At 32.9% G+C, this 26,151-nt stretch overlaps 1 protein-coding gene and 1 long non-coding RNA gene across 3 annotated transcripts; one reads left to right on the forward strand and one right to left on the reverse strand.

Moving 5' to 3' along the window:
- Positions 1–4,091: 4,091 nt before the first annotated feature.
- Positions 4,092–20,152, reverse strand: LOC132729314 (uncharacterized). Of its 2 annotated transcripts, none has more exons than XM_060715050.1 (7): positions 20,047–20,152; positions 17,866–18,149; positions 16,870–17,026; positions 14,190–14,360; positions 10,395–10,513; positions 4,781–4,895; positions 4,092–4,419 (listed from the first exon to the last, which is right to left on the reverse strand). In XM_060715050.1, the coding sequence occupies exons 2-7, from the start codon at positions 18,141–18,143 to the stop codon at positions 4,339–4,341; spliced, it is 921 nt and encodes a 306-aa protein (XP_060571033.1). In that variant the 5' UTR covers positions 18,144–18,149; positions 20,047–20,152; the 3' UTR covers positions 4,092–4,338. The 2 variants fall into 2 exon arrangements, with proteins under 2 accessions (XP_060571033.1, XP_060571032.1); XM_060715049.1 differs by having other exon boundaries at positions 19,994–20,125.
- A 63-nt stretch (positions 20,153–20,215) lies between these two features.
- Positions 20,216–23,940, forward strand: LOC132729316 (uncharacterized). The gene is made up of 2 exons (XR_009625599.1): positions 20,216–20,358; positions 23,476–23,940. It is a non-coding gene; the product is annotated as an uncharacterized LOC132729316 (long non-coding RNA).
- The last annotated feature ends 2,211 nt before the right edge of the window (positions 23,941–26,151 follow it).

Here is a 26,151-nt window from a genome sequence, read left to right on the forward strand (position 1 = left end):
AGCATTTGGGTACTTAATTCAATACCCTTTCTATTTTTAAAAATGCTTTTAAGCATTTAGCTTCCAGCTTTATTTGTCATCCAATGAAAATGCTGTATTTCTTAAAGATTCTCAGTGTTAATTTTCATAGAAGAGCAAAAGTCGATACTTTATCATATTTCGTTCATAGTCGCCATCTGTTTTTTATAATGCTTCATTATAGAACCATGTTCGTAAAAAAAGGTCATTTGTACTGACATAATAAAATGAGTATTAATGAATCCAAATAAAGCTCAATGTCACTCAGTATGTTAGTTCATGTATTCATCTGTAGCTGTTCTACAGAAATTAGAAATAAACTCCAGTTGCAATCGCTCCCATGGAAGTTTCTTATTTCTGTAGAACAGCATGGATGAACACTAACAAAAAAAATAATAATTATACGAACATTCCAAAAATATTCATAAAATGAAAAAAAAAAAATCAAGAAACAGTTCCATTATAGAACTTGCAGTTGGCTTCAAATTCAGTAAAGGCTGTATTCATTTTAGCTGGATATACATAAATGTTAAATGTACTGCATTAGAATTATAGTGATGTCAGTGTTTGAAATAGCAAAGCATGACATAACTGGTATGAGGAGTTTTATCAGTACTAGATCACACACAGAATCCTCCAACAAGCACTCAATCATAAAGAAAGCTCACTAAGATAGTGTAAGTTATGATAATGTTTACTAAAAGCAAGACCTCTTTCATAGTAATGCAAATAAGGAACAGGTCTTACATTAAGGTATCTTATGACAGTGAAGAATTGAAAATTTTATCTACAGAGCTGTCTCTTTACAGGGCTAATCCTGATGACCTGTTTATCATAGCCAAAGCTCTTTTCTATCATAAACAAACCTCTCTTATCATACACAAAGCTCTCTTCTATCATAAACAAAGCTCTCTTTTATCATAAACAAACCTCTCTTATCATAAACAAAGCTCTCTTTTATCATAAACAAAGCTCTCTATCATACACAAAGCTCTCTTTTATCATAAACAAACCTCTCTTATCATACACAAAGCTCTCTTTTATCATAAACAAACCTCTTATCATACACAAAGCTCCCTTATCATACACAAAGCTCTCTTATCATACACAAACCTCTCTTATCATACACAAACCTCTCTTTTATCATAAACAAACCTCTCTTATCATACACAAATCTCTTATCATACACAAAGCTCTCTTTTATCATAAACAAACCTCTCTTTTATCATAAACAAACCTCTCTTATCATACACAAACCTCTCTTATCATACACAAAGCTCTCTTTTATCATAAACAAACCTCTCTTATCATAAACAAACCTCTCTTATCATACACAAAGCTCTCTTTTATCATAAACAAAGCTCTCTTATCATACACAAAGCTCTTTTATCATAAACAAAGCTCTCTTTTATCATAAACAAACCTCTCTTTTATCATAAACAAACCTCTCTTTTATCATAAACAAAGCTCTCTTTTATCATAAACAAAGCTCTCTTTTATCATAAACAAACCTCTCTTATCATACGCAAAGCTCTCTTTTATCATAAACAAACCTCTTTTATCATAAACAAACCTCTCTTATCATACACAAACCTCTCTTTTCTCATAAACAAACCTCTCTTTTATCATAAACAAACCTCTCTTATCATACACAAAGCTCTCTTTTATCATAAACAAACCTCTCTTTTATCATAAACAAAGCTCTTTTATCATAAACAAAGCTATTTTCAACAAAGCGCTTTCACATATCTTAAATTGGAGTTGAATTTGCATAACTGTTGGGGAGATAATGAATGGAAACTGAAAATTTCTTATTTTTCTTTAAGTTAACCTTTTACCCCATGAGCATTTTGCGAAAAATGGCCGTTTTCATTGAAAAGCCTCCTGTAACAAGTTCAAACTGCTATGAAACAATAAAAAATGCTTCAATACTAATGAAACTTGGCACAAATGTCGACTACACCATAGCCTCTGTAACAGCATGCTCAATGGTAAATTTCCTGTTACCATGGCAACAGGGGGACGTCTCAAAATTGTAAAAAATCACTATTTTGCATTGTTTTTTTCCATCAAAACTGATTTCAAAGTGCTGCAACTTCTCAATGAATTGACATAGAGTAAAAGGCTTTTCAGCGTAGGTTACTTGTTACCCTAAGATCAACCTGAGGCCATTTTTAGCCTGTCACATGTCCAAAATTTTCTTGGCGATGAGGGGGACTCCGTCCCCCTTCAAACCCCCCAAACAGAAGGGGGCACATCCCCCTTCTGGCAACCCCCTGATGTAATATTTGGATGGGGGACAGCGCCGAAAAAGTGGTCACTTTTTTAACAACATTTCTCAAACGAAAAACAGTGTTTGGGGCCTAAATAGGGCATTTTTTCACTGTTTGAGGCCTCAAAAAGGGGGGGGGGGGGGCAAAAGCCATCGAAACACGCTTATATAAGGGGAAGGTTAAAGGGCATAATTCTGCAAAAATCATCAATCCATAACCAAATTCTAACTTGACCTGTACATTCCTTATACATATCCATATGTCAAATTTAAGTTGAATGTGTTCATTGTTAGGGAGATAATGAACAGAAACTGAAAATTTCTTATTTTTCTCAGAGTGACAGGAGCATAACTCTGCCAAAAATCATGAAACCATGACCAAATTCTAACTTGACCTGCGCATTTCTTATACATATCCATATGTCAAACTTGAGTTGAATGTGTACTACCATTGGGGAGATAATGAATGGAACTGAAAATTTTATTAAGGGGCAAAACTCTGCCTAAAATGACCATGATATATCTCCATGTCAAATTTGAGTTGAATGTGTGCAACCGTTACCAAGATAATAAATGGAAACTGATGATGATGGAATGACGGAACGGGGTAACACTATATGCCCAAGCCATTTTATGGCAGGAGCATAAAAATCATTAAAGGGCCATAACTCGCACAACTAGACTTTTGGCATTGATATGTCCTGTATATTTTGGATGAAACTTCACCAATATTTTTTAGGAGTAGTCCGGACAAGTTTTATGATGGACTGACAGCAGATGGACATGCAACCAATTGGGATAAAGGGTCATTTCTATTGTTATTTTCTTTTGTTCAATAGAATGCTACTGTAGCAGACCACACAAATCTCAAAATTAAATTGATGGAGAGAGGTAGCTTTCAGCAAAAACTATAAACACAACTTTTCAATATTTTATTATGAAGCATGGGAAATATGATAACAATATTTAAAGATAAAATATATCACAGAATGTAAATGCTGTATAAAAACACCTATTCTAGAATGATAAAAATATGCACATAAAAATATATTTAACATGTAAATCAGCATAATGACAAAGAAAAAATGAGTATAATATCTTTAGCAGCATGACATCTTGTGCCGGAAGTATGTTTATGTACAATATTCATGTGTGTTAAATAAGAGAGACAACAGTTTGAGAGACATCCATAAAATGTTGAAACAAAATAATTTTAATGTACATGTATATAAATTTTATGAAATTTTTTTATCAAATAATGCTTTATAACCATTAAAACAATTACAGCAGCTTACAATGTATCTCTAGACGAGTTAACAACTTTAAAAAAATCGTACTAAAGAAAAATTATTTAGAGTGTTTTATAAATGTAAAAATAATCATAATCAATGTGATACTTTGCTTATTTCATGCAATGTACGATCATATTTACCCTTTCTATCACAATATTTCTGTCCTGTCACCAAAATAGTAATAGCTTTGTATACATATTTTGACATATTACCACATACAGTAACTTCCATGTATAGTATGTGCCTAACAATCATCTTATATCACTTTGTTAACTTAACAACATCTAATTTTCATCGAATGAACCTGGCAGTAAGCTTCTTTACTGTTCAATATTCAAAAACATACGCAAGTTATTTTCACACAATTGATCACAATCAGAAAAATTATATCTGAACAATGTGACATAAAGAATTTCAACAGATAACCATATATCCTTATACTTCCAGCTATGTTATGTGGAAATCTTTCACTTTTTGTGTTTGTAGTTTATATTGCAACTATTCCACCTCTATTATCACTATCCAATATTATCAGGTTATGAAAATTTTTCAACAACACAGCTTTACCATACTTCGGAAAAGGGTATTTTCTTTGGAACTGATAGTAAATGGACAAGTATTTATAAAGTCACTGTGTTATTTTATGATCAGAAGATCTTGTAGTTTCTGATCAAGTATTAAAATGTAAGAATCCAATATTTACGCAGGTAAAGATTTTGTTTTGAACACAAAACACCTTCGTTAATGACAGTCCTGTTAATGAGAATTCTCCAGCTCTGGGGCAAGTTTAAATGCCTGTCTGTAAAACTCTACAGCTTTCATACACTCTCCTCCATTCTAAAAATAGAAATTTATCATTTATTACAAATGTATTACTCTTTTTTTAAACAGTTGATTGTATCAACATACGGGTAAGTAAGATGGTTTGGTAAAGAGATGTTCTCTCTTTTATTCAAGTCACAACTGCTTGACACAATACTTCAAAGACCAACAAAAAATAAAAAGAATTTTATCTTCGAAAAATAACAAAAAAACAACAAATTATAATGTACACTGCAAACTAGTTGAGAATAAACAAGTACAAAGTCCAGTTCAAGGTATGCAAATTTCTCAGATCTTGCAGAAATGATATAAAATTTAACTTAAAAGAAAATTGAAAACATATATCAACAAGAAAAGACAATTTCAAGTATCTTACCTCTAAAGTTTCTGCCTGTTGTAAAAGTTTAACAGCTTTTATGTATTCTTCACTAAGTTTCTGATCTACATTTTTAAACATGATATCTGTACGTAATATATACTTCACACCATCCCTGAAATATATATATCATCATCATACAATATACAATTTCATTCTACCTTTAACTAAGAACTAAAGGATAAATGGTAAATATTCCTAATACAATTGGCATCAAATCATTTAATCCTTGCAAGGCTCAACTTGACATATTTATTGACCATGGCATTCAGTCTTTACACCCTGCAGGAAACAGTGTCAGTTCAAGCTGAAATCCAACACTGAACTCTAGTCATGATATAAGCCACACCTGCAAATCAATCCTGTATTGCAAGCATGTTTTGACATTAACAAGGTTAGGGTCCCTGGATTTCAAGACAATCCCGGTGATTTCTAGCTGGGGATTCTGTTGGCCTAGCATCCTATTTACCCAGCAAACACCCGACGTTGACCCAACGTTGGATCAACGTTGAATTTTGGTCGCGACGTCGGTGACCTTCATACAACGTCAAATCGACGTTGAATCCCCGACGTCTAACAGACGTTTCATTTTGACGTCGATTCGACGTCGGGTTTTGGTCGGTAATCTGACAATAGGTGAATTTAATTTATGAAACCAATATATATATAAACAAGAAACATGGCAATGCCACAAAACCAGGTTTTCAATTATCTCCATTGTAGATAAATATGTTGTATTTGTAATACAAATGCAAGCAATAAACAATGTAACTATGTGCAATGTAAAACATGAATAATGTAGGAGGAATTGCCACAGAAGAAGTGTTCACTGTATATTCTGAATAAGGAAAAAATGTATTCTGTATAAGGAAAAAAAAACAAAGGGCCATAATTAGGTAAAAAATTATCCAATCACAAAACCTCTACAATATGCGCCAGGGCACATGATGACAAAGCTTCTGTGAAAGTATGAACAAAATCTGTTGAGAAATGTAGAACAAGTTGAAGTTCAGCACAGAAGAATTTGTTCACTACATATTGATAATTCTGTATAAGGAAAAAAAACAAAGGGGCATAATTAGGTCAAATATTATCCAATCACAAAACCCTGACAATATGCGCCAGGACACTTGATAACAAAGCTTCTGTGAAAGTTTGGTTAAAATCCTTAAAGAAATGTAGGAGAAGTTGCCCACGGTAGAAATTGTTCACTATATATTCTGTATAAGGAAAAAAACAAAGGGCCATAATTACATCAAATATTATCCAATCACAAAACCCCGACAATATGTGCCAGGGCACTTGATAACAAAGCTTCTGTGAAAGTTTGGTCAAAATCCGTTGAGAAATGTAGGAGGAGTTGCGCACAGAAGAAATTGTTCACTATATATTCTATATAAGAAAAAACAACAAAGGGCCATAATTAGGTCAAATATTATCCAATGGCAAAACCCCGACAATATGCGCCAGGGCACTTGATGACAAAGCTTCAGTGAAAGTTTGGTCAAAATCCGTAGAAAAATATAGGAGGAGTTGCGCACAGAAGAAATTGTTCACTATATATTCTATATAAGAAAAAACAACAAAGGGCCATAATTAGGTCAAATATTATCCAATGGCAAAACCCCGACAATATGTGCCAGGGCACTTGATGACAAAGCTTCTGTGAAAGTTTGGTCAAAATCCGTTGAGAAATGATGGAGGAGTTGCGCACAGAAGAAATTGTTCACTTTATATTCTATATAAGAAAAAACAACAAAGGGCCATAATTAGGTCAAATATTATCCAATAGCAAAACCCGGACAATATGTGCCAGGGCACTTGATGACAAAGCTTCTGTGAAAGTTTGGTCAAAATCCGTTGAGAAATGATGGAGGAGTTGCGCACAGAAGAAATTGTTCACTATATATTCTATATAAGAAAAAACAACAAAGGGCCATAATTAGGTCAAATATTATCCAATGGCAAAACCCCGACAATATGCGCCAGGGCACTTGATGACAAAGCTTCTGTGAAAGTTTGGTCAAAATCCGTTGAGAAATGATGGAGGAGTTGCGCACAGAAGAAATTGTTCACTATATATTCTATATAAGAAAAAACAACAAAGGGCCATAATTAGGTCAAATATTATCCAATGGCAAAACCCCGACAATATGTGCCAGGGCACTTGATGACAAAGCTTCTGTGAAAGTTTGGTCAAAATCCGTTGAGAAATGATGGAGGAGTTGCGCACAGAAGAAATTGTTCACTTTATATTCTATATAAGAAAAAACAACAAAGGGCCATAATTAGGTCAAATATTATCCAATAGCAAAACCCCGACAATATGTGCCAGGGCACTTGATGACAAAGCTTCTGTGAAAGTTTGGTCAAAATCCGTTGAGAAATGATGGAGGAGTTGCGCACAGAAGAAATTGTTCACTATATATTCTATATAAGAAAAAACAACAAAGGGCCATAATTAGGTCAAATATTATCCAATGGCAAAACCCCGACAATATGCGCCAGGGCACTTGATGACAAAGCTTCAGTGAAAGTTTGGTCAAAATCCGTTGAGAAATGTAGGAGGAGTTGCGCACAGAAGAAATTGTTAACGCCCGTCCGCCCGCCCGCCCGTCCGCCCGCCCATCCGCCCGCCGACATACCTCAATCTAATAACCAGTTTTTTCCTTCGGAAAACCTGGTTAATGAAAGCATAAACAGCAAGAATTTTAAGTTTAAGTTTAGAAAGGGAACATTATATATTTATTTTCTCCATCAAAACAACAGTATCACGTGGGTGGCTAACGTACGATATTCGATAGGTGGCGCTCTGTAAACGGATAGTCGCAGATCAGTATGAAATATATTTGCTCTATTTTCGTTTAAATAATATCTTATCTCCTCGAATTAGTCTAAGAAGTGTTTATATAATTTACAATAAAGCTGTTATCATTTTTGAGGGCTTCATTTTATAGTGGTAAATAATTTAGTAAATTCGAATTTGCGACTTATCGGATTTGAAATTCAATTGTATTGGCGGACAAAAAAAACGACGGGTTGACAGACAAAGTTGTATATTCCAAACAAAAGAAAAAGGTAGGCAAACATTATAATTGTTTTTCAATGCTAATTTACCGCATGTTTGCATGGATTCGATGGTTATTTGATCATTGAAATGTTTGACTGGTAAAACTTAATGTAACGTGATTTCGCGAGATAAATATTTTTGTTTCCACGTAAGAACACTTTATCATTTGCTATAGAACAGTCTGTATAATCGGATAATTTTTCCCACACTATATCACCATGCCAAATAAATGCACAATCAATGGTAGGAAGTATCCTAGCAATTGAAATCAATAAAAAGTTAAATGCAGTACGTAAGACTCTTATTATTCAAATGCTGGTAAATAAAATTTCCTCTTATTTCTTATCAACATGAATTTCCCATTTTATGAGGGGCCAGTCATTTACACATGTATCTGATGCAGTTTGATTTTGATATCTGTGTAGTTGTTAAACTACTCGTTGTTAATTGAAGTACTTTCATACCATGTGTATCTTATATTATGATAATGATTCATTGCATTTGATACATGTAAATGATACGACTTTGGTAAGATATATCTGAAAGCACATTGTATTTGACTAGCTATCTTTTTATTAATGTAATCAAACAACTTATTATCAATCAGAAAACATGTTATCATAGTTATAAATCAATAAAAGTAATAGTTTGTTAATTAGCCTGCTTATCAACAAGTTGTATGCTCGTATCATAAAACGTTTTTTACACTAAGCCAGTCTGTCCTATATACACTTAGCAGACCAGATCATGCTGGGCAGAGATAATATCTATAAAAATGACAGTAACATGTGAATTTCTTTGATGTTGTACGAGCATTTGTACAAAGTACATTGAATATAAAAAAATAACAATATCAATTTTTGCGGGAGTAGAATTAATTTCATTTTGGTATTTGTTATATCAGTTTTTCATGCGCTTATGAGTTAACTAAGATTAATAGTAATTGGATTTTGCCTATTGTATTAGACAAACATCCTTCCACCACATGGTTAAATTCTAAAACGATTATATTTCGTCTTTCAGATTGTGAAAATTACGATAATTCAACATGTGTCAAAAGTTCAGGAGGAAGATGAAAATATTTAGAGGAAAAGAAAAATGAAAACCTACCAAGATTTTGTGACAGGTATATTTCAAAATATTATAGAAAATACAGTGATCTTATTACCCTTGATTTTATAATGAAATTCACGAAGCCATTTTTATCAAAATTAATAGATATATACAGTAGGTACACGAAACTACATGGTTTAAACTAAATTAAAAATAATAAGTATCTTTTTAAGTAGTTGGAGAGTTTTGTTAGAATTTCGTTTAATTATAATATGTATAAGTGATTTATTTCTTGCACTTGTAACTGATTATTTTATTTTTTTTAATTTCAGAAAGTGTGTTGGAGACGGTAATACGCTTATAGTATGCCCCAGATCGACATAGTGTAGGAGGACGAAAGAAGCTAGAATACTAATGAAGATACATGAACATTGCTATTTATAGTTATAACAAAATATTCAGAATATTGTTCCATTTAACATTCAGATCTAGATTCAGTTATAAAATACAAAGACAAATATACAATCAGTGAGTTGGATGGATGATTGAAAAATCCCAAACTCAGAGTGATCAGTTCAGTGGTGATATAAGAAAAAACACATGCATGGATGTTTGCTATATAAAATGTCAGTGTTAATATTCAAGACGGATTTTGTTTATCTTATTTCTAAAGCATGCTTAATTAATACATGAAGCGTTATTAAAGTACATACCGTCAAGTTTAATAGTTTCAAAAAATATTATGTAAATCTTGCATTTGTTATAGTACCACATTTCTTGTTCTGTACTTGTGATTCCGAGTATAAAATAAATTGCTAAAATCATAAGAATGCTTATTTATTAACCCTATTAAAGAGCTTCAAAATGAAAAAAATCATATTCCAAAAGTTTTGAATGAGGTTAAATCATGGGCAGAAAATTTGGTCAGATAAGGTTGGCATATGGTCAGATAATGGTCAGAAAAGGTTGGATTATGGTCAGAAAAAGGTTGGATTATGTCCAAATAATGGTCAGAAAAGGTTGGATTATGGTCAGATAATAGTCAGAAAAGGTTGGATTATGGTCAGAAAAGGTTGGATAAAGGTCATTTTATGACGTTGTATAGACGTCGGTTTCTGACGTCTAAAAAACTTTCAAATCCAACCTTCTGCCAACGTTTACCCAACGTCAGGGTCTAACGTCAGTACAACGTTGGTACAACGTCTTTTGTTTGCTGGGTATACATAAATTGCCATTATTAGAGCTAGGTCAGCATGCATATCCCTGCAGTCTGACCATGCTCTACATTGTTGGCTGACTAACTTCAAATTTTCATCTTGACATACCCAAAACTGGTAATGGACAGTTCCAAAAAAAGGAAGATGGGCAAGTTTTCACATTGGAAATTCTGCAGGTCAAGGCTTAAGCAGATGTTTTTTACACTGGCTACAAACATAATTCATTTTCTTCACTAGCATAATCAGAATTTTTAATAAGTTAACATAAACTTACTTTAACTGAGCCCCTTCATGCAGTCTGTGATGATTAAACAATATTCCGAGGCCAGCCTCTGGTTGTACAGAACATAAAATATTCTTCTCTTCAGCACAATATTTCCCTGTCACTTCATCCTGATTACCATGATAAACGAGAAACTTCATTAATTGACAATTATTTTGTGCACTCAAATAATTTACAATCTCATGTTTCAAAAATGCGGAGTTTTTTTAAGAAGTATTTTTTTACAAGTTTTTACTTTCATAATTTGTCAAACTAATTTTTAGATGGTGAATCAGTATGATCATTTTTGACATTTGTAACTCAAAGCTTGAGGTGGAAATTTCTAGTTTTAACAGTATATCTACAAATTTGTTACAAGGGATGATCTAGAATTACCTGAAATTTGTTCATAAGTGTGACAATTTTTATGTTGTTCTCAAAGAATTTATACCTGTGTAAAAATCAAGGTTTCAACTATTAAAAGATAAAATATTTTATGTTTAATGTTGTCCAGTACTGGTTCAGTTCACCTGAAATAACCATGGTAACGGCTAAAATTAGCTGGAGCTCAATGTAAACCCCAGAAAATGTCATACTTAAATTTCACTTGAACGGTGGATTAAAGCGTAACTAAGTTTGAACAATTTGTAGATACAATGCTTATTTATTTGAAAACATCAAAGCCTCCGTAAAAAACATTGATGGGATAAGAAAGGTAGACAAAAATAATTATAGACCAATTTCAGTACTTCCTCTTATATCTAAAATAATTGAAAAACATGTATCAGACCACTTAAAGCTCTATTTAGAAACAAACCATTTACTTTACACTGCTCAATCAGGTTTCAGGGCACATCATTCATGTGAGACAGCTCTTACAAATATAATTGATAATTGGATCAGTGCTCTGAATGATGGCAAACTTGTCGGAACTGTTTTTCTAGACTTATCAAAAGCCTTTGATTTAGTGAACCACCAAATTCTTCTAGAAAAACTACCTTTCTATAATTTCTCTTCACATGCTATTAATTGGATAAGATCTTATCTATCAGACAGGTCACAAAAAGTCAATGTGTCTGGTGTTTTATCTGAACCAGCTGAAGTCGTCTCAGGAGTGCCTCAGGGCTCAGTCCTTGGGCCCCTACTATTTTTGATATACATTAATGACATCCATCTTCATGTTAAACAGTCAACTACTGATATGTTCGCAGACGACACTTCCCTAACTTCTACGGGAAGTACTTTAAAGGAAATGAATGATAATCTTCAAACAGATCTTGATAGCGTTAGCACATGGTGTAGGCAAAATGCAATGATATTAAATGCACAAAAAACTAAGGCCATAAATTTCTCTATAAAAAATACTAAATCAAAAAATACCGATTCATCTACTCTGCACCTTCACAACAAAGAGATAGAATTTACAGACACTGAAAAACTTCTAGGAGTCCATGTTGACAAAAATCTTAAATGGAAAACACAAATTCAAAATACTATTAAAAAATGCAATTCACAGCTCTATTTGCTTCTCAGAATCAAACAGTACCTTGATCTCCACTCAAGAAAACTCTTTTTTAATGCTTATATTCTGCCACATATTGACTACTGTTGCACTATTTGGGGAAACTGCAGTAGTGAATTACTTTCACAAATTGTCAACTTTCAAAAAAGAGCTGCAAGAATTATTTTAGACAAAAGTTTTGATACCCCATCAAATGTTTTATTCAAAGAATTAAACTGGATGTCTTTTGACAAAAGAATTATGTATAAAAAGGCAATCCTCATGTATAAATCTATAAATGAACCATCTTTTCCTGTTTATATGAAAAATAAATTCCAAACAGTAAATGACAAACATGACTTTAACTTAAGATCTATACAGAATGGAAAACTAACTGTACCTAAGCCAAAAACAGAATTTTTTAGAAAATCATTTAATTACTCTGGTCCTGTGGTATGGAACAACATACCAATACATGTTCGAAATTCTGATACCCTGAGGAAATTTCAAGCCTCCTATATCCAATGGCAATTTTCTAACTAATTGATTGTACATATTGTTTCCAGAAACAATAATTTAATGTTTAAAATAAAAAGTATAATAAAAACTGTTATTAGAACAGCCCTATAAATGTCTAATTCTTCAACATTGATCTACTTTTTTGTACTTTCCATGCTGAAGTTATGAAAATGTCACTTCTTATAATGTAAGAAGGAAAAAATGTTTACTTATTTATTGTATTGATATGATGTTTATAATGTACATATTTTGTTGTCTAAATGTTGATTGTGATTGTATTATATGTTGTTTTGTATATACTGAGGCCCGCATGGAAGATCGGGAAACTGAATGTGTTAGCCTCATTAAATAAAGTCGTTACTTACTTACTTACTTACTAAGAAGAATGTGCATGATATTAATATGACCATATTTCTATTTGATTTTTAACAGTATCTAACTGAAGAATTGCATATATATTATATTTGTTTTAATAAAATTGGAAAAAGCTGTAAAGTCCTCAATATAACTTAAAACTTCACCAAGTTAAACAAGTTACAATGACAGCTATGCTCAACAGGGAAAGGACAAAAAACTAGAACTCCGCGAGTCGGATGTGTCGCCTTGTGAACAATGTAGTTTAGGAGAAATAGCCAGGACAAAAATGAAATATGAAAAATAGCAATAACTAAAAAAATAATAAGTGCAGAGCAGCAGTTTCTGTGCACTGCACTTCTTATCAATAAGATCTATCATTCTATGATGTTTCAAGTCCATAGCTTTCATACTTGAGGAGAAATGAAAAAATAAAGTAAGAAAATCAACAAAGGGCAATAACTCAAAAAATAAGAAATGCAGAGTATCAGTTCTTATGCATTGCACTTTTTCTTCATTAGATCTATCATCCTATGAAGTTTCAAGTCCATAACTTTTATACTTTCGGAGAAATGGCCTGGACAAAAATTAAGTATGAAAAATAACAAAGGGCCATAACTCAAAAATTAAGAAATGCAGAGTACCGATTCTTGTGCACTGCACTTCTTATTAATAAGATCTATCATCCTATGAAGTTTCAAGTCCATAGCTTTTATTCTTAAGGAGAAATGGCCAGGACAAAATTAAAGTATGAAAATAAACAAAGGGCAATAACTCAAAAAATAAGAAATGCAGAGTAACTGTTCTTGTGCACTGCACTTCTTCATAATGAGAGCTATCATCCTATGAAGTTTCAAGTCCATGGCTTTCATACATTAGGAGAAATAGCCCGGACAAAAATAAAGTATGAAAATTAACAAAGGGCAATAACTCAAAAATTAGGAAGTGCAGAGTACCGGTTCTTGTGCACTGCACTTCTTCTTAATGAGATCTATCATCCTATGAAGTTTCAAGTCCATAGCTTTTTTAGTTGAAGAGAAATGGCCCGGACAAAATTAAAGTATGAAAATTAACAAAGGGCAATAACTCAAAAAATAAGAACTGCAGAGTACCGGTCCTTGTGCACTGCACTCCGGGTTATTGAAAGAAGCATGCATACCAAGTTTGAAGTCAATCAGACTTATAGTGACTGAGTTATGCTCCGGACAAGCTTTAGGGGACGCCGACAATGCCGTCGCCGACACAGACGCCGCCGAAAAGTAACCCCTATATGTCACCTTTTCAAGGAGACACAAAAAACCATGTTGCATGCATATCTTTTGTATCTACATACAATTAATTCAAACAGTTTGTCTAAGATATAATATCCTCTATTGTTGAATCATTTTTTTTTCATTTCAAACAAAATAAAGGTTGAAGGAATAACTGATTACCTTGTATAACGTTTGACTTTCATCCACAAAATTTGTAGCACCACCAGAGAAATCCCCGTTCAGATAGAGCATGAATGTCTTCAATGACCGTTCTGAAGGACTAGCATCATAGTGACCATCAAAATGTGGAGCAAAATGTCCACCAGGAAAATATCTACACAGTCTAAATATCTGGAAAAATAAATCAAATCATGAATGAATTCTTACAGAAGTTTAAAAATTTCATTTCCAAGTGGCATATTTGCAATACTGAATAAGATTGTATCATTTTAAAACTATCTTTTGTAAAATCTTCAATTCACTGAAGTTTACTTTAATAATGCTGTAATAATACTTAAGTCCACTCAATTACTTACCTCTTTTTTGGCACACAGTTAATCAAAACATTTAGATAACTATTCTGTGTGAAACAAAGGCTGTAAGTGTAAGAGGACATGCTGCTTTTGACTAACCTTAATATTACAAGCTTGACCATTTATGATGACCTCAAAGACTTGTGTTGAGTTTCAAATTAATACCTTGTGTGGTTGTGTAAATTGAAAATTCAAATTTTTCAAATTTTAAAAAAGGATATAATTCTGTCCAAGTATCAGCCATTGTCATATTAAGGTCTAGAAAAGTTACCTACAAGTTTGATGCTGACTACTGAAGATATGACTGTTACCTTCAGTGGTGAATGACAAACTGTGGTAAAATGTTCACTAACACCAACACAAGGGGATTTGGGAGCAGGATAGCCCCAGTTTTCTTCAAATAATCAAGCTAAAAATAGCATTCTAACTCTCTGGCTTATCCTCAACCCACTAAATATCTTAAATAGACTTGTCCATCTTTCAGATTGGACAATTTTAGAGAAATTTCAAACAAGAGGGCCCTAGATTGCTCACCTGACTTATCAAACTCATCCAAACAATTACCTAGACAAGCATTCTGACCAAGTCTCATGACAGGTGAGTCAAAAATGTGACCACTACAGTGTTAACAAGGATTATCCATATTTGATCAGTGCGACCTAGTTTTTTACCCAGGTGACACATATTCAAACTTGACCTAGAAATCATCAAAACAAACTTTCAGACCAATTTCCAGGATACTTGGATCAAAACAGTAGCAACTAGAGTGTTAACAAGATTTTTCTATTTTTAGCTCCGGTGACCTAGTTTCACATGCGATTTCGAACTCATCCAAGCAATTACCTAGACAAGCATCCTGAACAAGTTTGATGATAATTGAGTCGAAAATGTGACCACTAGAATGTTAACAAGGTTTTTCCATATTTGGGCAGTGTGACCTAGTTTTTCATCCAAGATGACCCATGTTCGATCTTGACTTAGAAATCATCAAACAAACTTTCAGACCAATTAACAGAATATTTGGATCACAACAGTAGCCACTAGAGTGTTAACAAGATTTTTCTATTTTTAGCTCCTGTGACCTAGTTTTTCATCCGAGATGTCCCATGTTCGATTTATTCCCAGCAATGACCTAGACAAGTTTCCTGACCAAGTTTGATGACAATTGAGTCAAAATTGTGATCACTAGAGTGTTAACAAGGTTTTTCTATTTTTAGCTCCTGTGACCTAGTTTTTCATCCGAGATGACCCATGTTCGAACTCATCCGAGCTATCACCTAAAAAGCACCTTGATCAAGTTTGATGATGATTGATGCAAAAATGTGACCGCTAGAGTGTTAACAAGGTTTTTCTATTTTTAGCTCCGGTGACCTCCTTTTTCATCCGAGATGACCCACGTTCAAACTCATCCGTGCTATCACCTAGACAAACATCTTGACCAAGTTTGATGATGACTGATGCAAAAATGTGACCGCTAGAGTGTTAACAAGGTTTTTCTATTTTTAGCTCCTGTGACCTAGTTTTTCATCCAAGATGACCCATGTTCAAACTCATCCGAGTTATCACCTAGACAAGCATCTTGACCAAGTTTGATGATGATTGATGCAAAAATGTGACCGCTAGAGTGTTAACAAGGTTTTTCTATTTTTAGCTCCGGTGACCTAGTTTTTCATCCGAGATGACCCATGTTCGAACTCATCCGAGCTATCAACTAGATAAGCATCCTGACCAAGTTTGATGATGATTGATGCAAAAATGTGACTGCTAGAGTGTTAACAAGGTTTTTCTATTTATAGCTCCGGTGACCTAGTTTTTCATCCGAGATGACCCATGTTCAAACTCATCCAAGCTATCACCTAAACAAACATCCTGACCAAGTTTGATGATGATTGGGTCAAAAATGTGACCTCTAGAGTGTTCACAAGGTTTTTCTATTTTTAGCTCTTGTGACCTAGTTTTCCATCCGAAATGACCCAGTTTCGAACTCATCCGAGCAATTGACTAAACAAGCATCCAGACAAAGTTTGATGATGATTGAGTCATAAGTGTGACCACTAGTGTGTTCACAAGCAATTGTGGACGGACGACTGACATTCACCGATCCTAATAGCTCACCCTGAGCAAGCTCAGGTGAGCTAAAAACATGTATATAATGACTGACCACGATAATGTGGATGAGTCGGCTGATTTTGGGTTGCACAGGTGGCATAGATAAATTTAGTAGCCACCAGAAGGTTAAGAATTTAAAGAGGCCTTTCTTGAAGTCTCACCCACCTTTACAGAGTCTGAATAGTATTGAATAAATGAATAACATCTTGGAATCTTACATTATTAAGTCCGATGGGTTTCCATGTCCCTTTCATCAATGATGGTGAACCATGAATATGAAGAGAGTGTGGATTGTCACTTACGGTGATGTCATGAACATAAGACTTTATACGAGACCACAAAACAGCTGATAATTCTTTACTATCAATAGTTATCCTGAAAATTAACAGAGCACAAACTCATTCAATGATTTATCAACACTACAAGAATCATTTACTACACCCATGTCATAAATTTTTAATGGCTACCAGCATAAATTATTTAGGGGTGTGGATCGTCGGATAAGTGACGATCCGATCCGAACCACGATTCAGCACTTACGATTCACAAATCGAACCACAAATCTTTTGTTATCCAGACACTCATAGAATATGTACATTAGTTATATAAACATGTTTATTTTTTTAAAAAAAACAATACTTAACATTTAACATATAAAATATAAACTAGGTTTATGTTTTTATTCTTCGAATGAGTTTTTTTGTTTTGTTTTTTGAAACCAATTACTTTCTAGCTCAGCATCATGGTGCATGGTCTTTAACCGGCAAAACTTCATATGATTTATACTCAAATCGTATTTTTCTCGATTTTAAGAGTGTGAGTAACAGTAAATGTATATAAAAAAATTAGATCGCGATCCACGATTTCTGGGCTTACGAATATTCAAACTCGATTTTTCACTTTGATTCGTGATTATCCGAGTACTCGGATACTCGCTCCAGCCCTAAAATTATTCACTTTTAGTCTGCTGGAGGTGACAGATATTACCCAGGCGAAAAAGATACCAGTAACCAAATATAGACTTCCCTAAGGGATTAAATCTACTTTTATGAAAAGACTTTGAAAATAAGCTGCTGAGACTTAATTGCACATAGCTGGAAAATACGCTGGCCTAGAAAATAAGCCACCAATCTCCACCCAAAAATTTAAATAAGCTAGGGCTTATTATCATGTGTTTAGGGGAATCTAGAAATGAGTAGAACAGTCTTTGTAACCTTTTACAGCTTCTATAGTCATCCCTAACTCCTCTGATAGTTTCAAAACCAAGCCTTTCTCCTTCATCAATGAAATATCTGCACTCGTCATCAGATAAAATATTATGTAATAAAAATCCTTCATCTCCAAAATCTGCTATGTCCGACTGTGTTATATTGATAGTGTTGTATGATTTGTCCTCTGGAAAGTTTATATACTGTAAGTCACTAGCACTTATTTCTATATTCCCTTCCAATGATGTACCTTCCTCTACACCTGGTATATAAGGAACACTCATTTTGATCTGAAAATAGAAAACTTAGTAAATCATTCAATTAATCAATAGCTAAGACTAAAAATATCACATTATTATTATGATACAAATTGGGGAAATTAATATTAGGTACAGGTATATAACTTCTTTTGTATGCCAGATACATATTTTTTCTGGTGATTTACTTCGTTCCTGCAATATTATTCACCCATGTTGTTTATTTTGAACTAAAATAACTTAATTATAAGGTTGAATGAATTTGACCTTTAAAAAACTCTTTTTCATTGGTGGATTTTAGTTTATATATTACGTAGGCAGTAAACAACTTTCTATTTTGTCTTTTGCGCTTTTACAATTTTTGTTCATTCTGTATTTGTTTGACAAGTAGATCACATGTTGAGATTCTAATTTACCCTCCACGCCCGCCCAAATTGTGTTTTATTTGTATATCTTATTGTGCAATATTGTATTTTGTAGAAGTCATGTTTGAATATTTGCTGGATTATGAATATTACTACGGTAATGATGGATTGTCATATGGATAGACAGACATTTTTATTGAGTTTCTTAATGAAACAAATTTTCTTATTTGTACTGGATAATAGAATCATTTATAGAATGTGAAACATGTGATATTGGATTACCTTATAATACTATATCAAGATCAAAATTTCTCTTGTGTTTTCTTTTAAATGAAAACTTATAATTCTATTAAATCAAGCTTAAATGAACACACTGGACAAACATTAAATTTAAACTTAAAAAAAGAGGTCAAAGACAGAAAAGGCCCGGTTGCATTTGTATACCAAATATCATGATGCTGTGCTTTTACGTAAACAAAATTTCCGCTGACTATTAATGTCGAAAATTTAACTAAGTGGGTAAAGCAAAAGACCTGAAATCGAATCCCACTTATTATGCCAATGCTTTATGCCAAATATCAAGGGGCTGTAATAAGTAGTTGCTGAGAAAACTGTTACGAAAATTTCCTACCATTAACGATTAATGTCGAAAATTTAACTATGTCAGTAAACAGGAAGTGGATGCGTGACAGACCTGAAATCGAATCCCACGGTATGGGACCATGTGTCAATGCTGTATGCCAAATATCAAGAGGCTGTGATAAGTACGGTAGTTGCTGGGAAAACTGTTATGAAAATTTCCAACCATTGACCATTAATGTTGAAAATTTTACTAAGTTGATAAACAGGAAGTGGATAAGGGACAGACCTGAAATCAATCCCACAGTATGGGACCATGTGTAAATGCTGTATGCCAAATATCAACAGGCTGTGATAAGTAGTTGCTGAGAAAACTGTTACGAAATGTTTTTCTATAATAGACGTTCAGAAATTTGAAATTTTTTGAAAATGGCTTATCTTAAGTTTTTTTGATATATATGATCAATTCATATGCTGGGATTGACAAATATACTTTTATTTGGATTTTACTGGCGTTTTAAGCTCCACACCCAAAGTGTCTGTGATTAAATAACCGACAAATTATAGCCTTATGTTTTCAGTAATTATATGGTTCATAATCTTCATTTGGTAAAGTTTTAATTATTTGTTAATATGAAATTATTTATACATTATTTGAAAATCTTTTTTTAAGTGTGTAATAAATTTATCATTATAGACAAAAGGGAAAATCGTCTAAAACATAATAATTTAATTTAATAAAATATTCTCTGAAAATCAATTTTGGGGCCGTATTGACCGATTTTGGGGCCGGGTTGACTGTAAGATATATCTTAAACTCTCTGATAATTTATCAAATATTAATAATAAATAGGGGACGAGTTGACCACAGGACGAGTTGACCAAAAAGGTGAGGAGTTGACCACGGGACGAGTTGACTCGAAATCGTCAAACCTTGTTTAATTCTTCTTAGATATTTTCTACACTTATTCGCCCAACTGTCAAACCTGACACACTATATCCAACTAATTAGACATCGAGATCATTTTGGACTGGCGTTGTCCGGTTTTCGATTACTTCCGTAATACTACAACACTTTTTCCTCATTCGGAACACCTCGCGGATGGGCAAGAGCCGAGAAGTTGCAATTGCCCTGTCAATGAGATGAGGACATTTCTACGGAGAGGCAGAACTGGCATATCTCGGCCCGTACTAGCATTTGTTGTGGGTGCAAATGCAATCTTAGGAGTTTATATCTGGAAACCATTAATACTGGAAAACATAGAAAAACAAAAATTGGAACAAATTAAAAAAGACAGGTAAAGAGTCCCTGATATAACTTGATATTACAACTTAAAAATGAATGCCCAAGAAGAGTCACAACTAGAGGCCATAGACATTTCACTCCCAAGACGATTCACACCTAGACGTTTCACTCCAAATTTTATTTGTGATGTTTCACAGTAAAGTTAACAATTCGACTTTAATTTCAAATGATAATCTGAGGTTTTTCTCTTTATAATTAGTAGAGTATTTTGTTAAAGTAGAAGAATGACAGACTATTCTCTCCCTTACCAGTTCCTCTCCCTGACGGTTCTCTCCCAAATTTGAAATATGCAGACAGTTCTCCCCCAATTTTATTTTTATAAGTTATCATTTTAGTTTTGACTTATTCTAATAATATTTCTTAATGTCAAGATTATTAAAAGACATTAAAAGAATGTGTTTGATATTAACTGCATTTTATGTTTTATGTTTATCAGCTGAAAAGTGTTTGTAAATTTAATACCTTTTTTCAGTATTTTAATCCTATCAACACCTTTATTGTTAAAGATATAGATCATTGGACAGTGATTGATATACACCTGAAATTATGTTAAGGTCTAGCTTGTGATGTTCATTCATTTGTTAAATAGTGAATATGGTGGAAACAGGTATGTTCTACAAATAAATAAACAACAACTGGTATGCAAACACACTCCACATTTACTTTTTTACGAAATTGATTTAAAAACATGTAGTCATTAACTTGAAACAATATATAATACCAAATAACTAATATATAATACTTATTCATCAACACCTTTTCACAGCTATTTTAATCTAATCAACACCTTGATTGTTGAGTAATATGAATTAATAAACACCTCAATTATCACTGACAGCAAACTTAAGGCATACATGCGTGTCTTGAACTCCTTTTTTCATTATACAAAAGTTTAGCAATTAAAATTTATTAATCATTTTTTGCCTATAAATTTCATTTTTATTTATAAATTAAAAAAGAAATTTTGAAAATAATAACTTATGATTACTGTATCCTAATCAAGTAAATAATTCAGTAATTATTTTCAATGACTAAACACGTTAAAAAGTATACATTACATCCAATTAAAAAATCAGAATAATTAACTAATATCATCATTGATCAATTATTATCATATGTTTAAAAAAAGTTTTTCTAATTCAATTTATATCAATTGATAATAAAGTTACAAATTTATTAAACATCTAAATCACTTCAAACAAAATTTTTTTCTCTAATTTATATTAATTTTTGATAATAAACTTACCGATTTATTGTTTCTGAGGATGCTAACAAAATTGAAACTTGAATTAAACATCTGAATACTTCATTAAAGTATTTTTCTCTCTAATTAATATCAATTTATAATAAACCTACCCATTTATTTAATTTACATCTAAACACTTCAATAAAATCCATTTTTTTCTAATTTATATCAAATGATAATAAACTTACCCATTTATTTATCAGCTAAATACTTTAATAATAATGTAATTATAAAAATAAGAATGGGGAGGAAATGTCTTCTAATTTGCAAATATGCAGACAGTTCTCCCCCAAAATAGGGAGAGAACCGTCAGGGAGGAAACGTCAGGGGAGGAACTGGTAAGGGAGACAATAGTCTGACTACCAAAGTAGAATACAATACTGCAGTACAGTAAAGTTTATTAAATATGTCACAATTTAATTTATATATTAGCCTGAATAATTGGATTTAAATTTTTTATGTAAGAAAGGAAAAAGATATATCTTACAATACACCCATAAACACCTTACCTTTGATATGAACTATTTACATAGCCGAGGTATATTGAGTGAAAAAACAGTTGTTTCCCATGTCTTCGAGTAAAATCGTTTACTTATTATGCTAAAACAATACAAAATAAACCATGTTTAAACCGCTAGTTTGTTGTGATTTAATGTCCGATTTTAAAATTTATTACACCAGTGGAAAGCTTTGGATTTAAGCTTTGTCACATTATATACTTGAACACATGGTCATCTTTTGACAAATAAACTGTTAAGCCTACCATATGTCAGACCATTTGACATACGATTTGTACAATGAGATACGCAACTGGTTATCTTTACTAAAAAAACTACTGATAAATTAGCCTGTTGTCTGTTAGTTCAGAAAGTGTTTATAGGTGTTTTTACATATTGTATAAAACATGAAGATCTATTTGTCTCTTGGTCCGGTGTCAAATTTGGGAAATTTTGAAAAAACCCACTTGCTACACGTCTTCCACTTTGAATTTTCTGTAAAAATATATCAGCTATCGAAATAAAAGATTAAATAGGTGACGAGTTTGGGGACAAGTTTACCAAGGATCAAAGTTACCACAGGATAAGTTGGACAAAAATGTGACAAGTTGAGCACAGGACGACTCAACATTAAATGAGATCTATCCACCTGATATCATTCTTAAGTAGATATCTCAAATAGTTTTCGAGTTGAACTCCAGACAAAAATGCGAAACAAAAGGTTGGAGACTATTACCATATCCCCTGGCTGCTGAAAAGGGACATAAATACTAAAATGATTAATATGTGCTAAAACTGTCATAAAATAAATATAGGATACTTAATCTTTTAGCCTTGATCCCTACTCAGCTACCTGCTGAAGCATTGCTAACCGTGAAAATGAGGCAATTTTTGATTATACATATATACTGTACTGTGGTTTATGAAGACAGTGAGTCTTTCAATTTAGACACTTTCAGTTATCTACATTTGGTCAGTGTAAATCTCTAACATTTCCATTATACCGAGTACATTATTCTGAAACAACAGGTCTTAGAACAGTGTGTGAATATCCCCTAAAATGTCAAAGGGAGAGGTGGTTTGAATGACATCATGAACTGTATTCTACAAGACAGTCTTTAATTGCATACAGCCTTTGTAAAGGCTAGTTTTTTAAAGCTTTCTTTGAGTACTCTGTACAGTAGTTTGAAAATGCTGTCTATTAATTTTCAACTTGTTTGATTTATTTTTCAAGACCCATCCTGTTCATGAATTTTAGCAATGCTTATTATTGAAACATTACTTTATCCAAATCGACATTTTTCCCCCTAACCTTCTTTCACCATATAAAATGAATAATTGTAAACATTTTTTTTCTCCATTTCAGTTCTGAATCAAAAGATCAAACAGAAATAACAGACAAATAACTAACAGACTGTATATTCCCATAAACTTAAATCTACAAACTATCTTGTGTGGCTTTGCTGCAGGGGATTACCTCCCTTAGATGAGACTTAACTATATATTGTGTTAGAAACTTTCTTCAATATATCTCTGGGAAGTTAAGTGTGAAATTTTTGTTTAGATTTGTGCAAAACTGGAAAATACATTAAAATGGTTGCTGCAAAATGGAAATATTTTGGAATTTTTTGTGCTGGAGTTTCTGTTATGTTTGGTATAAGTTATTATAAATCTGTCTACAAAGAGGCATGTGTTGAAAAAGTGGAAAATGAAATGAAAAGATACATAGAAATGAAAAATAAAAAAGAAGAAGAAATGAAAAATTAATATCGTTTCACAAGTGTTGTATTTTTAATAGATAGATTAATTAAAACAAAACAATAAATATAGTACTCTTTTTCTTCTTTTTTTAGCTCACCTGTCACAAAGTGACATGGTGAGCTTTTGTGATTGCTTTTCGTCCGGCGGCCGTCCGTAACTTTTTACTTTAAACTACATCTCCTCATAAACCACTGAGCCAATTTCATCCAAACTTCACAGGAATGTTCCTTTGGTAGTCAACTTTAAAAATTGTTCAAAGAATTTAATTCAAGCAGAACTCTGGTTGCCATGGCAACCGAAAGAAAAAACTTAAAATATCTTCTTGTGGAAAACCGTAAGAGCTAGAGCTTAAATATTTGGCATGAAACATCATCTAGTCAGTGTCAACCAAGGTTGTTCAAACAAATGCCCTGGGGTCAAAATTGGCCCCGCCCAGGGTGGGGTCATTGATTTTCCTTATTTGTATTATACAGTATTAAGTAAAAACTTAAAATTTTTTTTTTTAAAAAACCCAAATAGCTAGAGCTTAGCTATTTAGCATGAAACATCTTCTAGTGGGTGTCTACTAAGTTTGTTCAAATAAAAGCCCTGGGGTCAAAATTGGCCCCACCCCAGGGGGTCATTGTTTTTCCCTTTATGTATAAAGTAAAAACTTAAAAAATCTTCTTTTAAAAAACCTTTAGAGCTAGAGCTAAGATATTTAGCATGAAACATCTTGTAATGGGTGTCTACCATTTTTAGCTCGACTTTTTTTAAAAAAAAGTAGAGGTATTGTTATAGTCGCGGCGGCGTTGCCATTTGCAAACTTGTATCTGGATCATAACTTTTTTAGTTCTTTGTGTATTGTCTTCATACTTGGCCACAACAACCCTTGGGACAAGACCTTTCAGTAGACCATGCTAACCTTGACCTTCATCCATTAATGACCTTGACCTTCAAGGTTAAAAGTCCAAATTTTGCTTGTTCTTGCTATTATTGGCTGTAACTTTGTTATTTTTGAATGGATTGCCTTCAAACTTGAACATAATAATCTTCAAGGATATCCCTTAAAAAATAACCAGACAGACCTTGACCTTCACTTATAAATGACCTTGACTTTGAAGGTCAAATTATTGAAATTTTCATTTTTTTGCTATTATTGGCTGTAACTTTGTTATTTTTGAATGGATTGTCTTCAAACTTGAACATAATCTTCAAGGATAACCCTTAAAAATAACCAGACAGACCTTGACCTTCACTCAATAATGACCTTAACTTTGAAGGTCATTGATTTTCCTTATATGCATATAGTAAATACTTAAAAAATCTTGTTAAACTAGAAATGTGTCCATAGGACACGGGTGCCCCCTCGCGCCACTGTTCTGTCAATCTTATGACTCTTAGGGTCAAATATTTTTTGAAAACTAAAAATCTTTTACTAAGTAAAGGGCAAGAACTTTACAAATACTGAATAAATCCACAAGCAAGCCCCAAGGTGCATAAGTACACATGCTGACCAACATTCTTGTAAACTTTCAGGCCTACAAGTGAAATACTTTTTGAGCTATGCATGAACAAGTTGAAAATTGCAAATTTATACTACTTCTGTAAGTCTTTGGGCAATAACTCTAACAAAATTGAAAAAAAATCCCACATGCAAAGTCCCAGGTGCATAGCTTCACAGTTATGTGAATCATTATTCCTGTAATTTAGTGATGTTGATCATTATTCCTGTAAAGTTGGTTGATTCTAACTCAAGCACTCAAGGAACAAACAAGCAAATTCGTTGAATTTATATCCCCCGCGGAGTACTGGTTATTATTAACACAACAACTGAAGACATAAGGCTTTATTTATATATTAATCATGGCATAAACTGTAATATTCTTTGAACTTGAAGCCTTGTACCTTCAAACAAGAAGAATTTTTAAGTTTTCACTATATACATATAAGGAAAATCTATGACCCCCTGGAGTGGGGCCAATTTTGACCCCAGGGCTAAAATTTGAACAATTTTGGTAGAGGACCTATATCCAGATGAAAATACCCAGGTGCACAACTACACATACTGATCAACATTCCTGTAAGGTTTCATGACTCTAGGTCAAATACTTTTGAGTTACATGCCACACAAGTTGAAAATGACAAAATTTTACTAAGTCAAGGGCAATAACTCTAAAAATACTAAAAATATCCAGACGAAAATACCCAGGTGCACAACTACACATACTGATCAACATTCCTGTAAAGTTTCATGACTCTAGGTCAAATACTTTTTGAGTTACATGCAACACAAGTTGAA

This window comes from Ruditapes philippinarum, unplaced genomic scaffold (genome assembly GCF_026571515.1).
Source record: "Ruditapes philippinarum isolate M1 unplaced genomic scaffold, ASM2657151v2 ctg17_1_1_1_1, whole genome shotgun sequence".
NCBI lineage: Eukaryota > Metazoa > Mollusca > Bivalvia > Venerida > Veneridae > Ruditapes > Ruditapes philippinarum.